This window comes from Lynx rufus, unplaced genomic scaffold, assembly GCF_022079265.1.
Source record: "Lynx rufus isolate CCGP_SWC_20201006 ecotype Redwood Valley unplaced genomic scaffold, mLynRuf1.p SCAF_5, whole genome shotgun sequence".
NCBI classification, from domain to species: Eukaryota; Metazoa; Chordata; class Mammalia; order Carnivora; family Felidae; genus Lynx; species Lynx rufus.
Genome location: NW_025814867.1, coordinates 103852126 through 103871172, shown reverse-complemented (window position 1 = coordinate 103871172; position 19047 = coordinate 103852126). Strand labels below are relative to the sequence as shown.

At 36.9% G+C, this 19047-nt stretch overlaps 1 protein-coding gene across 1 annotated transcript in view; it reads right to left on the bottom strand.

Annotated features, from left to right (window-relative positions):
- IFT57 (intraflagellar transport 57) overlaps positions 1-18638 on the bottom strand; it is a 53393-nt gene extending 34755 nt beyond the window's left edge. The window contains exons 1-5 of the mRNA XM_047098624.1: positions 18326-18638; positions 15684-15846; positions 14745-14863; positions 12269-12359; positions 7699-7767 (exon numbers count right to left, since the gene is read on the bottom strand). Of these exons, the coding sequence (XP_046954580.1) occupies positions 7699-7767; positions 12269-12359; positions 14745-14863; positions 15684-15846; positions 18326-18537 (654 nt within the window). The 5' untranslated portion in view covers positions 18538-18638. The remainder of the gene's footprint in view (positions 1-7698; positions 7768-12268; positions 12360-14744; positions 14864-15683; positions 15847-18325) is intronic.
- Positions 18639-19047: the final 409 nt, after the last annotated feature.

The window sequence follows — 19047 nt, the reverse complement described above, 5'->3', positions numbered from 1 at the left end:
CTGGGGAGCCAAAAAAAGAGTTAAATACTTTGTGAAAGACCTTAGAAGCTAGGGTGAGGAATATGAATTTTGTCTTCTAAGCCAGAAGGGAGGCCAAGAAGAGTTACAAGCAAGGTAAAACAACTTTATTTAGCCAACAAATCTTTTTTTTATGATTTTTAATAAATGTTTCTTTATTTTGAGAGAGAATGCATGTGTGCACAAGTGCTAGTGGGGGAGAGGCAGAAAGAGAAAGAGAGAGAGAGAGAGAGAGAGAGAGAGAGAGAGAGAATGAATCCCAAGCAGGCTCTGCTGTCAGTGCACAGTCCAACATGGGGCTCAATCTCACAAACTTTGAGATCATGACCTGAGGAGAAGTCAAGAGTCAGATGCTTAACTGACTGAGCCATCCAGGAGCCCTGTATCCAACAAATCTTTATTTGGCACCTACTATATGCCAGGTACTATTCTATTTCAGGGACAGTAATAAAATGATAAAAATCCTCATGAAAGAACCTTCTAGAATGTTCTAAATATGTTTTATGAATAGTTATGCGTTGTAGATTTGTGGGCCACAGAATTGAATGGGACTGGGGCAATTGGGAAAGTGTCACTAAAAAGACAGAATTTGAGCTGAACTCTGAAGGTTTAAGAGTCAAGTAGAGAAAGGACGAGAAGGTATTTTAGATAGGGGTCAAAGATGAGAGCAGATATGCTCATGAGGTGTTTGAAAACTTATGAGAGGATCCATTTATCTGGAAAAAAGTTACTCCTGCAGAAGAAAATAAGGTTGGCTATATGGACAGTTGTCAAACTGCTAAGAGTCTGGAAATCCAGACCAAAAAATTATTGTTTTATAATCTATATAAATTGACCTATAGGCACTGAAAAGCCATCAAAAGTTACTGAACTCAAAATGACCTGATAAAAGTCATTTTGGTAAGCAAGATAGAAGAATAGGGTGAAAAATATTTTACAAAAGGGTGAGGGTAGGATCGAAGGGTAAGGATCAAAGACAATTCAGGCCATTATTGTTACATAATCCAGACAGGAGATGAAGAGGACTTGGCCTTGAAAGACAGCTGAAGGGATGCATGTGAGGGAGATTTCAAAGTCAGCATCTGCAGGTCTTAGTGTCCAACTAGATGTCCTGGATTAAAATGAACCATTAGACAAACAGCAAAGCACCAACACTGCTAGAGATGGATGGGTGGGGTTTGGTGGATTTAAAGAATATAGTTTATAGAGGACGGAAAAAAGCACACATTCTTGGTACCCATCTAATATACTGAATTACATAATAAATATCTGCTATTGGCATTGATTCAGGAAATATAATCTACCCATTTATAAAATGACAGCTCTCAAATGAACCCTGGAAAATATCCTACTAACTTTTCATCAAATTCCCGAGTCATTTCTGTAGGGGAGACCTTACGTGATAGCAGATTTCGTCTCGTGGGCCTTCAATAAGCATCCATGTGACAGATTATGAAAATAAAGACATGACATCACCAAGGCTTCCCAAATTACATAAAAATGAAAACTTCTTGATAACTTATATCCTATGTAAGCTTCTTACTCAAAAATACTCATGGTAATCTAGAAACTTATTTGTATCGAGAGATGGGGGCTTTTTCTACTCTCCTACAGCACATGAGGATGTTGGTAACATTCCAATCTCTTAGTTCCAACCTCTAGGAAAGGTGAAAAATTATATAAAAGAGGAAATGCATCAAGCTAGTTAGGTTATATTAATTTCAAAACAACCCTGGGAAGAATTGTGTCACCACTGCACAGATAAGAAAGCGGAGTCACAGGTTAATTTACTAAGTGTCTAGTGACATGCAGTCAGAATTTTTTTTTGGGGGGGAGCGAGTCAACAAGCAGGGGAGGGGTGGAGGGAGAGAGGGAGGGAGGGTGGGAGGGGGAGAGAGGGAGGGAGGGAGGGAGAGAGAGAGAGAGAGAGAATGAGAATCTTAGGTAGGCTCCATGCCCAGGGCAGAGCCCAAGGTGGGGCTTGATCTCACGACCCTAAGATCATGACCAGAGCTGACATCAAGAGTCAGGTGCTCAACTGACATGCAGTCAGAAATTTAGCCAAGGCTTACTCTTCACCATGGAGCCAGTGTTGAAGGTATGGACTCAGATCTGGAAAGGACCTTGAAAAGTCCTTGCTTCCTACTCCTTTTTAGACTCACAATAAAATCAGGATGGAAGGAAGAATCTTTCCTATTCCAAGGGTGGATTCAAAAGCTACACTAAAAGATCAAGCAAAACTCTCTTTTACACCCAGCAAGAACTGCCATTTGAGCTCCTTCTGAGCAGTGTGGAGTACAGCTTCTTTTCTCTAACCTACATTTTCTATTCACCTCCAGATATAAAACTGATGGGGTGGTACAGGTTAGTTACCAGAGAAATAAAAGCATTTACTCAGTCATAAGGCGTTCCATCACGCTCAGACATGTGGTGCTTTAATTGTTTCTCCTGTGAAACACCAACCACAGACTTCTCACAGTCACAACACAGGAGGACAAACACTCAAATGTTTTAGGAAAGGAGAAGAAAAACCATTTTCTCCAAGCAGGAATCAGAACCAGTGGAAACCCAGGGGGCAAGTTATATTTCAGTACAGTGCTTTTCTCCTATGTTACTCAGAAAGGACATTGTGTCAAGGAGTGAAATGTAAATCCAATGTAAAATGAAGAAAATTTAAAGTATTTAAGATATTAACCAAAGTAGATCCATCTTCTTCCCTTTTTGATTACAATATTGTGGGCTTGCCACAATGACACTCAAAAACTGAGATGACATTTTTATTCTAAGCCCAGATTTTTGCTTCCTTACAGCTTTTGCTTTTTAAGCTAAAAATTCTCTCATTCTTGGTACAATGAATTTTTTGCTAAGTAATTAAAAACCAATTGTGTTTAAACCTTTTGAGATAGTTGGTTTTATGCTGTCTAACTCAGAATTTGGTTTCTAAAACCTCAAATTTAGCATCTCAAGGAAGAATGGTATCTATGGCATGTTTGAAAAAATGTTTTGAAATGAAGTGATGGACATTTAAAAATAGAACTCGAGCGCACAGCTTCCCTCCCATCTTTTTTCCACTGGGGGAGGAGAATGACACATCTGTGTTATGCTGCCACAACACTGCTGCTATGACTCCACTGAGCTTCAGAATGGAGGGGAGCAACAAAGACCACTTGTAATTACAGTGTAGCTGCCACAACCGTGCAGGCAGTTTCCAGTTAACATACTCGAGACAGAGCTAGAAATGGCCTAAACACCTGCCTGACACCTTGCCGCCAGGGCCTTCCTTTCCTGCTCCCGCCCCTCACATCTCTGAAATTCTACTGTCCCCCTACCCATCAGGGACTCGGCCCAACTGTGAGATCTTTAATACGACACCAGTGTCTTCCCCATGACCACCCCCAAGGAATTTTTGGCTAAATTTTGGATTTCAAGACAATTCAGGAAATCAGAGGGGCAGAGAGAATGTAGAACTTTGTGGGCTAGCCTTGAAGACTAATATTTATATCTTTTTTTCTTCTAAGAAAAGCTATATCAAAATTCAAATAACCTATAAATAAAACCTTGGAAGATAGAGCAATCCCTTGCTAATTGTAAAAGTTATTTTCTTGCAAAGTATCATATTTGACAAAGCCATAAGGGGTGTAAGAGAATTAGGGGGGAGAGCACAGAATAAAGTAACTTTAAAACGTACTTTTTAAACCTGAGAGTAAAGAAATGTTCTGAAAAACAAGTGCTTCCAAAACAAACCAGCTTCATCACTGTAAGCATACACCAATGATCAGAGGAACCATTTTCTTAGAACAACATTTTCAGGGTTCGTGAAACACTACTGCTATGTCATGATCCAAGTAGACACTTCAAAATTTAGTCAGTGGGTACATAGTATCTCTTTACAAATTCTTCTAATTAGCAGCTGCAGGATTTAAATATGTCGTGGTAGTCAGGAAGATGGACCACCAGGTCCCCTCTCAAGGACAGACGTGGCCAGCAGACAGCTTGCTGCTGTCAGCCCCCTCAGGCTGTCTTACCTGCAGAGAGCCACCTCGACCTGGCCGCATGTCCTTCCCAGGGCAGCCTGCCTCCAGTGACGGGGCCAAGCAGGCAGCACTTGGTCCAGAGCTCTTCAGCAAGTTGCCCCAGGTTTTGTCAGGCCTGAATCACAGCTAGGCTTCTCTCCCAGCCCAAGTCTTCTCCCTTCCTTTCATAATCAACATCTTGCACCACAAACCCTGTCTCAGTGTCCACTTTCAGAGAACATCATCTGCAACACATCTTTTCCATTTACATTCTCTCTCGCTCCATTTACCACAAATCTCAAGAAGATGCTGTACAGGCTCATCTTCTTGCATTATCACGATCCTTAAGAGCAAGCACACTTTTTAGTATCTAGGTATCACTTTATTTAGTGAAAGAAGGGAATATAAGTGGATTTCTCCCTGCATTATCATACCTGGTACATAGAAGAGGAAGTAATTATAGTTGAGCAGTTCTTTTCTCTATGAAGGTTAAGCTATACCTTGCCTATAAAATTGTAAATGTAAAACAGCATTCATTTCTGCACGTATTCCTTCAAGATTAGTCAGTACTGAGCAGTCTCTACACACCCGGCACAGGTGAAAAAGTAGTAAAGAAAGCTCCCACTCAGAGGAGAGAGCACTCTAGTGACTGAGATAGACAATAGATAGAAATTAGTATGTTGCCAGGGTCTTTAAAGAAAAATAAAGCAAGGTGAGAGAACAGAGAATGATTGGAGAAGCATCTATGTTTTCAAAATCACAGGTAGAGAGGACTGTTATAATCCATAAATGGCTAGAGCGGCACAGTCACATCTACATTTAGTATATCAATTTCCTAGAGAGTACATGTCATTTTTATTCTAGCAAAAAACTCACTGCATGCAACTTTGCTAAAATAATATTTCCTCTGCATTGTGAGTCCACCTGCTGCATGAAACATAAAATCTTAAATCTATGTTACTAACCTATATAGCAGTTCTGTCTTGGGGAAAGAGCAGCCTAAGCCATCATAAGGTAGAGTCAGATACAGCTGTCTCAGGCAGATGGCTTTAGTGGGCAACATCATAAGCATGCCAGATTTTTTAAAATATGAAAGGGTTTTCTGCCTCATTAGAACTTTGTGGCTGACCATCCACAAACACCTGGTGTTCAGACTTCTTCCTCTTGTGAAAATACAACATAGCCTCAGCTTGAAGAGGTTTATGTTATATAATACTTGTCCAAAGAATCTAATACCTAGATAACTTACAAAGGCATAGGTAGGGGAAAACTTAAATAGTTTAAAGTAAAAACTGAAATCAGGACAAACAGGGACTTAGAGTAGTGATAGAGGCAAATTAAATTACTCAAACCCCTTCTAATTCTCAAACTACTTTATCCAGAGGGAATCCCAGGTGGCCTTTAGAGGTTCTATTTATACTATCAATGGAAGAATTAATAACACAAATGACAGTTTCGTTCTGAGAATAACTGTATATCCATCACTTTTGTTTTTTTCCCTCATACTTTAGGAGAACTTCATCATCATCTTCAACACTTAGGAACATCAAGCACTACAGTGTCGTTGTTTAAGATAGGAATCAAACAAACCATACCTACCTGCTGAACTCTTGTATGGTATAAAGGGAAAAAAGTAATACTTGGGAGTTTAGAACAAACAATTCAAATTCAGCTACTGCAGTCTTATTAGTTTTTTAAAAGAGTAAACTGTCCAAAGATTATAAATTTCAGTTTTTGTATCTGTACAATGAAGATAACAACATCTACCCAAACCCTTCACAAGGTCAATAAAGGATGTATTCTAAAGTGCAGTTGACCCTTGAACAACGCTGGAATTAGGGGGGTGCTGACCCCTACATAATCAAAGATCTGGGACTCACTTTTGACTCCCCAAACCCTAACTTCTAATAGCCTACTACTGACTGGAAGCCTTAGTGATAACATAGTCAATTAATACACATTTTGTATGTTATATGCATTATATACTGTATTCTTACAATAAAGACAAAAGAAAATGCTATTGAGAAAAACATAAAGAAAATACATTTATAGTATTGTACTGTATCCATTGTGAAAAAAATCCATGTGTAAGTGCACCTGTGCAGTGCAAACCCGTGTTGTTCAGGGTCAACTGTACTTTGAAAACTATAAAGTACTACCAAAGTACTGTTACAACTGGAGTTTATCTGTTTGAATTTCAATGTTAACATATTATTCTGATATACTATATCAGATTATATTATATTCTCAGTTTTCAATTGAGCAATAAAAATACACTAATTCATTTAAGAATGAATGAATGAATTCATGTATTTGGCATCTTCTGTGTTATGCTATGGAGAATATAAATGTATTAAAAGTCAACTCACACATTCAGGCAAGTTAGCCACAATATTGTACGTTATGTTTTATTGCATCTCAAGGTGGGCAGAAAACACACATATCATTAACAATTATAAATAATGCTGACTAATGATACTAAGGCAGTAAATGATAAATGAAGAGATCGTCCTGGGGTGGGATGGCCAAGGAAGTTTCAAACTTGTTTGTAGAATTTAGACAAGAAAAGTTAAATAAAGGGCAAATAAGAATATTACATTCCAGGAGCACCTGGGTGGCTCAGTCAGGTGAGCGTCCGACTCTTGATTTCAGCTCAGGTTGTGATGTCACAGTTCATGGGATTGAGACCTTCATCAGGCTCCATCCTGACAGCACAGAGCCTGCTTGGGATTCTCTCTCTCTCTCTTTCTCTCTCTCTCTCTCTGCCCCTACCCTGCTCATGGTCTGTTTCTCTCTTTCTCTCAAAAATAAATACACTTAAAATAAAACAGTTAAAACATTAAAAAAAAATATTCCATGCATACCTTTTTGAACAATTAAGTATCATTTATTTGAATATATATATAATAAAATACAAAAATCCTACATGTACTTTTGAAATATCTCATTGAGGGGCTCCTGGGTGACTTAGGTGGTTAAGCCTCCGACTTTGGCTCAGGTCATGATCTCTTGGTTCGTGAGTTCAAGCCCTGCATCAGGCTCTGTGCTGACAGCTCAGAGCCTGGAGCCTGCTTCGGACTCTGTGTCTCCCTCTCTCTCTGCCCCTCCCCTGATTGTGCTCTGTCTCTCACTTCTCTCAAAAATAAACATTAAAAATAATTTTTTTAAAAAAAGGAAACATTTCATTGAGTGGGTTCTCATTTATAGACTACATTTATTTCCTAATTAACATAAGCCAACACTGACTTAAAGCAATGTCTGACTACTTTATCCATATACCAGTCTTAAAATAATCCATTTTAATTTCAAAGAATTACCATTTAAGTATTTTCCTATAATCAAGACCATTCAATACTAGTCAATTAGAATGGAAAATAACTTGAAATCAAATAATGTCTTTCTATAATAAAAATGACAAATGAGTTATTTTCAGTTTATATGAGAAGCAGTATGTGGATTTTCCATGGTACAGATTAGAGGCTGTCTCACTCAACCCTCCAGATTTTTTATTTGCTATAACATTTTATATATAGGAAACAACTTTTGAGAGCTACTTTTCACATCATGCACAAAACAATGGCAAACAATGGTTTCTACTTGTGTCAACTTTCAGCAGAACAAGTATACTGATTGTTTGTTGGTCCTGTGTGTATTCCATGTAACTTACCAAGCGATATGTCTGGGCCTTCAAAACGTTGAGATCAATAAAGTTTTCTTCATTGTCTGTCTCCTCTTCCTTAGAAAAATAAGAGTTTTAAAAGTTAATAATTACAAAAAGTTACAATTTAAAAAATGTATTTCCAGTTTTTACATACACAATATACTAAGCTCAATATAAAGACCAATGCAGGAAAGGGTATTTAAAAGCCTGGTAGTGTGTGTAAACTAGGGCATAATGTTATTAACAGGTCATCTGTTTTTAGAGGTTTTAATGGTGCCTTTTAAAACAGGGCTTTTTAATAGTTACTGAAAAAAGAAAAACAAGGAAGAAGGAAGAGCCATTACTATAAAACTAGGGATAAATAAGCATAAGAATAAGAAACAGTGCAGAGTGGTATATATGAAATAGAAAGATAATGGAAGGAGTTAATGTCAATTTTGAGTAACATGACTAAAATGGACAAAAATGAAGTTGACAGACACAGAATATTCTCACCTGCACTGTGGACCAATCCCATTAATTCATATTTTTGACATCTCATCTCTTCTATGTTCAAGTTTAATAAATTACTAAGTTTAGTCATTAGTACTCTTTGGCCCATGGGCCCTAGGTCTATTTAAAGATATTAAAATATTAAATCTATTTAAAGATATAAATATATATTTGAGATACTAACCTTGTATCTTAGATATTAACTATCTTCAAGGATAGTTGATGTAGATTCAAAGTTGGTTCTGACCCCTGGGCCAATTGGTGTGGGCAGTAGGGTCAGAAGTGACCCTTTGAGAGGCAATCCCCTCCCCAATATACAGTAAATATGAAGTTTTGAGCAGGTTCTAAAGCATGAAGGTCAAAAAATTAGCTCCCCTTTCTCTTCAAATGTCTCTGTGGTGATAAGTGACATAGCGGGTGAAACAAATTTAACAATAACCCAGGCTTAAGGACGTGGTAATACAGCGAATGGAGCTTGGTCCTCAAAGGAAAAAATTATTTGGTGGACACTTCCACACATACAGTTCTACAAAGCTGCAGTGGTAGATTTCAAAGATAATCCAGATCTTTAAGAATTTATAAGGATATAAGTCAGTGGTTCTCAAAATGTGGTTCTGAGACCACAGCATCAGCATCACCTGGGAACTTGTTAGGATGCAAATTCTAAGGTCCCATCCCAGATCACGCTGAAACTCTGGGGGGTGGGGCCACTAAGGTAAGTTATGAGAACTATGCTAATCTTTGGGGAACTGGAAAGATTTTTGTAAAATATGAGCCAATGTAAATGCAGAGTATAAATACACTCAAGTGACATTTACTTTTTTATGTTTACATTTTTTTACATTTACTTTTTTAGGGAGGAGGAGCAATGGAGCATAGAGGTGTACACAAAATTGATGTAACTGTTTACATCTTAAATCTTAACCATAAATGCAGATGCACACCTTTGAGACGTGGCTCAGTTTATTCTGTGTTTGCACTAACGATGACCTACTTAACAACCAGAGTAAATGACTGAAACGCCAATGACTTGATGCCCATGGGAGAAGAGACAAGTTTATTATGCTTTTACAATAACCTAATCAGTACAGTTTACATAGGGGATCAATAAATACTTGTTGAATTAGTACTGGATTAAACACTAATAGGCAAAAGGCTTTAATAGTAGGCAGTCAAAAAAAAGATTTGTTACTAAATATTTTTAAGACAGTATTCAAAAGCAATTTGAATATAAACAGACTTACCAAAAAAGCTTTAAAATAAATGGAGTATTCTGATTTTGGTTATTTAGAAGACACTGAACAATTTCCTACTGTTTCTTTGCCTAGTATATACCCTTTTAATTCTCTAACTGCCAATTACTAAGTATATGATTATATACAGCAGGTGAAAATATTGTTTTGTGACCAATACTTGTTTTACCTTTTTAAGTTATCAGTGTGTCCTACCTTGATATGACAAGTCTAAAACTGAAGGATTCTAGTTTCTAGATGATTATAGCAGAATTTTACTCTGTCAGAAATTAATCTTTTCCATCCTTGAGCCACCTCAGACTCTGGCAACAAAATAATGTAACATCCCCCTGTCCAAATGCTTTTTGGCACTGATCTCCTTAACAAAAGGAATGGGAGAGGTAACTGAGGGCTCCTTAGAATATGATTAACAATAAGAAAAAGAAAGAAAGAAAGAAAGAAAGAAAGAAAGAAAGAAAGAAAGAAAGAAAGAAAGAAAGAAAGGGAAAAAGAAAGAAAGAAAAAAGGAAAAAATTCAAGAGACTTGACATAAGGGAACTAACAGCCTCAGGCCTTTGAAGAAGGCCTTCAGTTTGGTCTTATGACAGTAGAAGGACTTTACCTTATAGTTGGGAAGAAATGTGCAAAGAGGCTGCTTTCTAGTTTGTATCTCTAATTTACATACCTAATGATGCTGCTTTGGACTTCAAAGGGTTCTCAGAAAAAAAGCAGCTATAATTTCTACAAGTTACACAGCAATTTACTGACAGCTGATTTGGTAGTCAAATATTTAATGAACATCCACTTTGCACCAAGCACTGTACAATAACGTAGAGGTACAAAAAAAGTGTAAAATTGGTTTCCACCTTCAGAGCTTTCTTTCTGGCTGGTAGGTTTTTGTACCTTTTTTTTTTTTTCCCTGACTGGCAGGTTTCAGTTATGTCTCTGAAGCTAAAAGTTGATGCGCTAGGACCAGGTTTCTGTTCATAAACCATTAACTAATAAACAGTTACTAAAAAGACAAGATGAGGAAAATACCTGAGTAAAATTAATGAGGTGAACAATTGGCAATATGTGAGAACTTAACATTCTCTGGGCCTGAATGAAAAGATCTATTACACAAGAAAAAAGTCTAAACTCCTTAAAAATGGCGAAAATGATCTGGACTTGGTCTATCTTCCTTGTTAATCTTATCACACACACACACACACACACACACACACACACACACACACACACACAACCCCGCCTCATTTAGGAGATCTGGCCCCAGTGGTCTTTTCTCAGATCCTTGATCAAGCTAAGCTCCTTCCTGCCTCAGAGCCTTTGTACATACAGTTCCACCAGCGTCTTGCCCAATAGGTGCTCAATAAAACACATGCAGAATGAATATACATTAACCTTAATTTTTTAAATGTGTCATATTTAAAAAGATACCTATTAAATTCATTAGTTTTACAATGGTCTTTTTCCTTCTATAAATAACAGAATGATCTTTTTTATATTTACAGTTTAAAATATTTATGCTCTGATAAGACACATTAAAAACTTTGATAATACAAAGAAGCACAGAAAAGAAAATAATCATCCATAATCTTTCTATCCATATGTAACTAATGTTGACATATTGTTATTTTTTCTTTTTTTGTATATTTTACATGCTTGAATTTATGCATACAGCATAAGTTATCATCCCTATGTCAATAACATTTCTTTGTAAACAATCTTAATGGCTATACAATATTCTACTATTTGGATATAGTCTACTTTATTTAATGGTTATTTTTAGCATTTGCTATAAAATGATGCAGTGATTAATATCTTTATAGTATATAATCACATAATAAATTAAGCTGAAATATAGAATATACTTATTATCTACTTATTTAAAAATTCACCTTGAAAATGTAATTGGTTTATGACAGTAAAGTACACTTTAAAAAAGGGTTTTTTCCTGCTATTTCAATTTCAGATCACAGTATACTTCCTAAAACACCATGGTCAATCCATCTCTGGTTATGAGAAAGTGTTCTTTGTCTCTACCATGTTAGTTGTCTAATATGTTATAGACTTGATTATTTAGTTTCAGAATATAAATAGAATGTTAAGAATGGTAAAAGCCAAGATACTGCCCAACAATTTAAATAATGTTGGTATTTATAAGTGTTTTTAAAAATTCCTAAAGGATGGTACTTATTCTAATTTTATTTTTTAAAAAAAATTTTTTTTTCAACGTTTATTTATTTTTGGGACAGAGAGAGACAGAGCATGAACGGGGGAGGGGCAGAGAGAGAGGGAGACACAGAATCGGAAACAGGCTCCAGGCTCTGAGCCATCAGTCCAGAGCCCGACGCGGGGCTCGAACTCACGGACCACGAGATCGTGACCTGGCTGAAGTCGGACGCTTAACTGACTGCGCCACCCAGGCGCCCCATACTTATTCTAATTTTAGAAGCATACAGAAGTCCCTGAGAAATGAATACTGTTCTTATGAAGCAGAATATATTAATCCTAAATACTACTGTTCTTTTTAAGTTCTTTATTATTTATAGCCCATTTAAAATCAAGAATGGTTGCTAATAAAATGGTTACTCATACAACTAGCAGTTCACTATTTCCTGTCTATAGTTTAAGAACCTTGACTATAATTCAGACCTCAGTCATTAGAAACCATGAGCATTAACTTAACCAAAAGTCGCAACAACTGATACTGGGTACACTATTTAAAAGCTTTTCTTCTCTAGAAACAATGAAACAAAATATATTCCTGAAAATGGAAATCTGGGGGAATTAAGGGAAGGGAAAGAAATCCAAAACAAAAACAAAAACAAAAAGTTCAGCAACACACATACCACAAATTCTTCATCCACTTTATTTAATGTTAATTCTGCATCATCTTCTGGGACAGCTTCTTCTTCTAATTCTTCTACTGGGTATGTTGGTCTAAAATAATAAAGCTTAGTATGAGAGGAGAGTTAAAAACAAAACATTTTAGCCTGACAAAAAGGTATAATGTGAATATTAAGAATCCCTTCTACACCAGATATTATCCTTTTCTACCTGCCTTCCATAATCACCATTACATGTTTGATGTACTCTTTCTGAAACTTTCTATGTAAAGAAGCAAAAATGTTTCTCTCCAAATTTAAAGAATAAATTTACACAATTAGGATGGTAACATGCATATAGTTACCCAATATACTTTTTTCACTTACTAATATACCACATTTAAGTACATATACATTTTTCTCTCCACCCCCCCCACCCCCTGACACTGTATTCCATTGAACTGTTAAATAGTACCATAACTAATTTAATTAGCAACTATGGATGAACATTGAGGTGATTTCTGGTTTTTTTTACTAAACAATTTTACAAAGATCATCCTTGTACATTTATCTTTACGTCTATCAATTACAATAAATTTATACCAGTAGAACGAATAGCTGGGTCAACAACTTTGTACATTGTATTGTTTTGATGTGTATCACCAAAAACCAACTTCCAAAATGTTACCCTACTTCACATTCCCAAAAACAGTGACTCCATTTCCACATGTTCACCAATATTGTAAATAAATGTTAATCTTTGCCAATCACATACATGAAAAATCTCTCTTGTTTTATTGCATTTCTTTCACAGGAGAATGATTGAACACTTTTTCATGGTTTAATCAGTTATTGGTGTTTCTTTTCCAATGAAATGTCTATTTATGCCCTTTGCCCTTTTGTATATTAAGAAAATGGGTGCTTTGCTTAACTTGTGTTAAAACTATTTTTTCCAGTCTATTACTTACATAATCTTGGCCATTCAGGATTTTTACAATTCTTGTTTACGTAGACTTGGCAACCTCTTCTTGCATGGATCCTAGCTTTTCCCTCACATGACACATCTCAACCACCTTTGACTTTTTAGTACTTCTACAGTTTCATTTTTCACATTTACACCTTTGATCAATCTGAAATTTATTTTGATGGAATAAGAAAGGCTCCAGCTTATTTCCAAAATCTAATCAGTGGTCCTAATACTAAGACTTGAACAATCATTTCTCCATCAAGATTAGTGACATGTATTTCCCATATTAAAAATACCCAAAAGTATTTAGGTTTATTTCTGGAAACTTATTTTAAAAATCTATACCTCAGACGGGTTAACAAAATATAAAAATCAACATTTAAAAAATAAATTTCCTATTTTTTTATTAATTAGAATTAGATAATGTCTAAAAGGCAATGTTCTTCTAGGATTTGTTTCGACATATTTAATAAGTAAAATAGTCATCTATAAATATGTAACTTCTATGTAAATTATACATTACATAGCTGACATATTCTCTGATGCCTATTTTCAATATTTTCCCCTCTTTTCCCTCCCCATATATTTAGAGTCCTTATAAATTATCAAAATCACAATACGTGGCCAAGAATTAGATATGCCTACAAATAAAGTAAGTACAAAACTGAATAATGGTTGAGAAACAGATCACTTCAGGTGAATTTAGAACACACTGGACAATAAAATTAATATTTAAAAATGCCAAATGGAGTATCACATCTCATAACTTTCTTGGAGTCCAATAAAGAAGTAATCTGAATCATATAGTTATTCCTTATACCGCACCAACTCATAATATTTAGGTTGAAGCATAAAATTGCCATTTTTTAGTTCATTAGATGAATATTAGTAATTTCATATGGTTTAAAATGATGTGAGCATCTGTGATATACAAAGTGCTATGCTAACTGCTATACAGTATATATGAAGAGTTCATAGTTTCTGGCAAGAGAGCCTGACCTGAAAACAAATGAGTTTAAAACCAAGGGATAAATATGATCATAGAAATATAAACAACACATCACTGTCAAGTCAGAGAAAGAAGCAATAAACAAGATCTAAGAGAGTGTCAGGTGGCTTCTTCAGATGGCTATTATTCTTGGCCAGTATCTATAAAAAAAGGGAAAATCCCATTTTAAAGTACTATATTAATTTCCGTTTTTTCCTTAAATCTACAGCTATCAGTTACCACCATGTATATTCCATCCTTGTGTATATAAATAAAGAGACCTTGAAAAAATTTCCTACATTGATGAAGATATTCATTTACAGTTGAACCTTTAATAATTATTTAAATTTGAATTGGGCAAGAGCATGATAAAATCAGATATTCCAGTTTTGTCTATACACAGACATTTTTAATCACTTGTGGCATTTTCAGTTTAGAATAGTCAAGAGGAAGTACTCCCTGTCAGTTCAATTAAACAGCTCTGAACCCACAGAGGAAAAAGCTATCCACATAAAATTACCATTGTCAGGTTGGGTAATTTTTACCTTTTCCAGGTGAAACCAATATATTTTAATGCTTCTTCAGCTAGACAGTCAAGAACATAGCATATATGTTCTCCAAATCCTGACTTTAATTTTGAAGGAGGAAAATCTGCAGTTCTACCCTGAAATACAAAAGATATACAGTGTCTTATTTGTTATTTATATTCCATATGTCAAAATATTTTAAGCAAAGTACTCCTGAAAAAGTATATTACTTCTCTATTTCTCAAATATGGTTTAAAATAATGAACTATATTGCTTCTTAGAAGTCCATCTTTTCTATCCATTGATACATACACTAAAGGAAAATGAGGATGTTTTATTGTCAAAGGTATCAAACTGAAAGGCAATAACCCCATGACAGAACAAGTAACTGATCCTATTAGGGTGAAAACAAAAACAAAAACAAAAACAAAAACAGTAAAGCTACTAGCTTGGTATCCTATCATTAAACAACCATAGGAAGGACAGAATGAATCACTTGTCAAAAGTTAATAACATGTATACCAAAAGTTCTTACTGAATGCCCCCCAGGAAAAGTCAGAAATGAAAAGTACAACCAACCGCTATCATGGTCTATTAAATCAAAGTTCCCTTTCAAAATACAATGTTTCAGCTTCCTACCAGCATATTTTAGGAGAACTAAGTATCCATAAATTTACCTCTGAGACATAACAAGATTAAGAAAAATATTATTACTTTGGGCTACAAAGAGTACATTGAACATTTTTAGAAGTGGCATTAATATTATAATACCAACCATTCTGAGGTTTTATCTGAAAAAATCCAAATATAATTTTACATACGTATGTATTGGGTGTATATAGATATTGTTATTCATAGACAATTCATCTAAAAGGGTAGCATCTGTGTTGTTGAATTACCAATATTAAAATTCGTAACTTGACAACATTCTGAAAGAAGACAGTTATTTACACTTACAAATGATCGAAGCTCAGATAATATGTTAGATATAGTTGCATTAGGGTCATCGTATTCTTGAGGTTGCTCAAAGGGGCGTCCTGCTTTGTTAATCAACCAAGCAGCAAGAGTGCAAAACATGTAGAACTGTTCACCAGGGTTGGTAGGCAGTGCAAAATAGTGTCTGTTTCAAAACAAGGGGGGAGGATGGAATATGAAATATTTTTTAATGGCTTTAATTTCAATTTAACATTTTTAAATTAAAAAAAAATCTGCAATTCACCCTTTGAAGTTCCCAGTAATCCACAACACTCATATTAAAGTTTTTAATCAACAGGACTAGGGTAATTACTACTGTACACAAAATATTACATCAAAGAACTTACACTCAAGTAAATGCAGGGCATGTTAAAAAACTGATCATGTACAACTTTTGCCAAAATCATTTATGTCAGGAATAATTAATAAGAGAGTACCTCTTGAAAATGGTAATTTGGAATTAAAGAGAATTTCAGAGTTTAACAAAAGACCTTAATGATTATTCACTATGCATTTTTACATTTTTTACAATGTCCCTGGTATCTTTACATACTGTTCCTAACCTATCGGGTATGTTAAACAGTTGTTCTCATCTTGGCTGCATAGCTGAATCCCCTGAGGAGCTTCTCAAACTATAGCTACTGGACCAAGCATTGCTTATTCCCTCATGAATTAAATCAGAACTTCTGGGAGTAGAGCCCCAGTACAAGTATGTTCCAAAAGCTTCGTATATGGTTTTGAGATGCAGCCAGCCTCAATAACCACTAAGTAGCATATCCACAGTCTAACAAACATTTATTGACTTTTGCTAAATCCCTTAGCCTACTAAAAACAGTCCTATGAAGATCAATATGATTTATACTTAAATAGGTTAAGAATAAAACTTGCTAACAACATTTCAGTCAGCTGATCAAAGATCTAATTTTGCCCTTTATGTGCAGTTATTGCCATTATGTTCATAACTGTATTTATAGCTATTATAACTATTTTAAATAAGAATCAGCAGTCTACTCTTTCATGTTTTCCAAAGTTTGTCCTGCAGGGTAAGTGTAAATGTTTTGAAAGGTAAGAGATGGCTGGGAAGAAAAAGGTAATGAAGTTCTTCCAGGTATATGTTCACAACCCCTTCAAAGTACCCACTGCTAAAAATTCATCTTTTCCTTACTGGCTGATGACAACTCCATGACACAGGACTGGATACTGAAAGATCCTCCAGACCTAGTAGAGCGGTTTGCAAACTTTAGCATGCATCAGAATCACCTGAAAAGCTTGTTAAACACAGACTTCTAGGCTCCACCCCTAAAATTTCTGATATAGGAGACCAGGGAAAGGGCCCGTGGAACTGCATTTCTAATAAGTTCCCAAGTGATACTGCTTTCGGTCTGATGACCACACTCTTGAGAACCATTAAATTAGGATATTGCCACTCAAATCCATGACTCAAAATAGCCTGCTGAACTCCTGAGGAAATAGTACTGAGGTTGTATCACTAGAGCCTTAAAGCCATTTTCTTTTAGTTTGAAAAATATACTTGGGGGCAAAAATGCATTTTTATCATAGAAAATGTTGGTTATTTATATTATCCTGTTTAATTCATTTATGTAATAACTCTCAATCTCACAATTTCTATCATGGATCAAGCAACACTACTTTTTCCTCTAACTTTTATTATAGACCGACTTAGCAATATGGGCAGTTTACATAGAGCCTACATATCTTAAAACTCAAGTTATTGGAAGAGATCGACTAATGAGATCAAAACTGTCATGGGAAATTATTTTAGCCAAGCTATACCCATTCAAAGAAATCACTACAGATTTTTAATCTAAATTGCACTTTACACAATAAACAAATCTAAGTATTAGCTTATTTATCTGACTATCACTAAGCTACACTAACTGGAAGAGAAAGTGCTAGCTGTGCATTACCCTCAACAACTAATGGCATTGACTTCACGATATGATGGACTGTTCCCCACCAGAACAAGGGCAGAATTTTAGGTTGTATGATAGACACAATTCCAGTAGCTGTCGTTTCATCTGTCTTTTCCACTTCTTAGTTTCTGAGAGTACTGTTACTGCAAAGGCAGGAGTCTTTTGAACCATAACAATTAATCAACAAGTTTACTTACTGCATATAAAGTCGAGCAAGGTCCTAGGTACCCGCAGTTAACCACTTGTAGAGACAAATTATCTCAGAGGAAAACAAAAACTAGAAGCAGCTAAAATGATATTCATCTTTGGGAATGAGATTATGGGTGATTTCAGTATTTTTTTTCTACACCCTCTCGTGTTTTTTTGAGTCCTCTACAATAGGTTCTTTTACAACTTTTATAATCAGAAAAAACAGTTTGCGTTTTGTGGAGGTGCGTGGGTGCTTTAAAGTCTAGGAAAGCCGTCTTCCAGTCTTTTCTGCGTTTCTGAAACTTTACTCTCTCTAAAAAACACCAAGTCTAAACTCTGTGAACTCCGTGGCCTCTGTCGCCAAGTTCGGGGGGGAAGTGCCCCTTCCTGCCTAGGAAGATGGAGGCAAGTGCAACTCGCGTTCAAGGTTCCCCAGAAGGCGGAGGAGGCATCTCCCCGGGCCTGGCCGGCTCCCAGGCGCTGGAGAACGAGGGCACCCACCTGGACGGGGGCTTCAGGTTGTTCTTCCGGAGGAGTTCCTCCTCGTAGTGGAGTAGCTTCAGCTTCTCCACCAGGTCCTCCATCACCACGAACATGTGGTAGGCCGCACCAGGCCCCCGCTCCACGACCACCTCCCCGGCCCCTTCGCCGCGGGACCGAGACACCCCATCCTCCAAACCTGAGGGCGTGACCACTGCCGTCGCAGCCGCCATCACAGAGCAGGCAGAAAGAGCCCCGCGTGGGCTTCGGCCCACAGACCTCGGCCGCCTGAGCCGCCTGCGTTGCCGCAGACGGGACCGCCGCGACCGGTTACCAAGCGACCGCCGAGCAACCCGTCTCCAGGGAAACTAGACTCCGCCTCCTTCCCGCCCTGTTTTCTTCTAAATTCCCTCCAACCAGGGCGGGCTTTCTGGATGACGTCACGCCGGACAGCGCCCCGAGCCTCTGGGGAGGAGATGGCTGAGAGGCAGTCCCGCCCCTCGTGGGGGCGTGGCGTTCCCCTCCCCCCCCCCCCCCCCCGTCGGGTGCACGCCTCCTGGCAAAGGAGGGGCGGAGCGCATTTCTGCTGAGATCTCCCTGTAGCTCTTAGCTGGCTGGGAGCTGGTTGGGCTGTTGGTTACGGACCGCTGCCCCGCGGGCGTCTGAGTTAGCCGCGGGTAGCCTTGAAAGAAATCAAACAGAAAGGAAGGCGTGCACTGTTGAAGGCTAAGGTAGCCCACGAC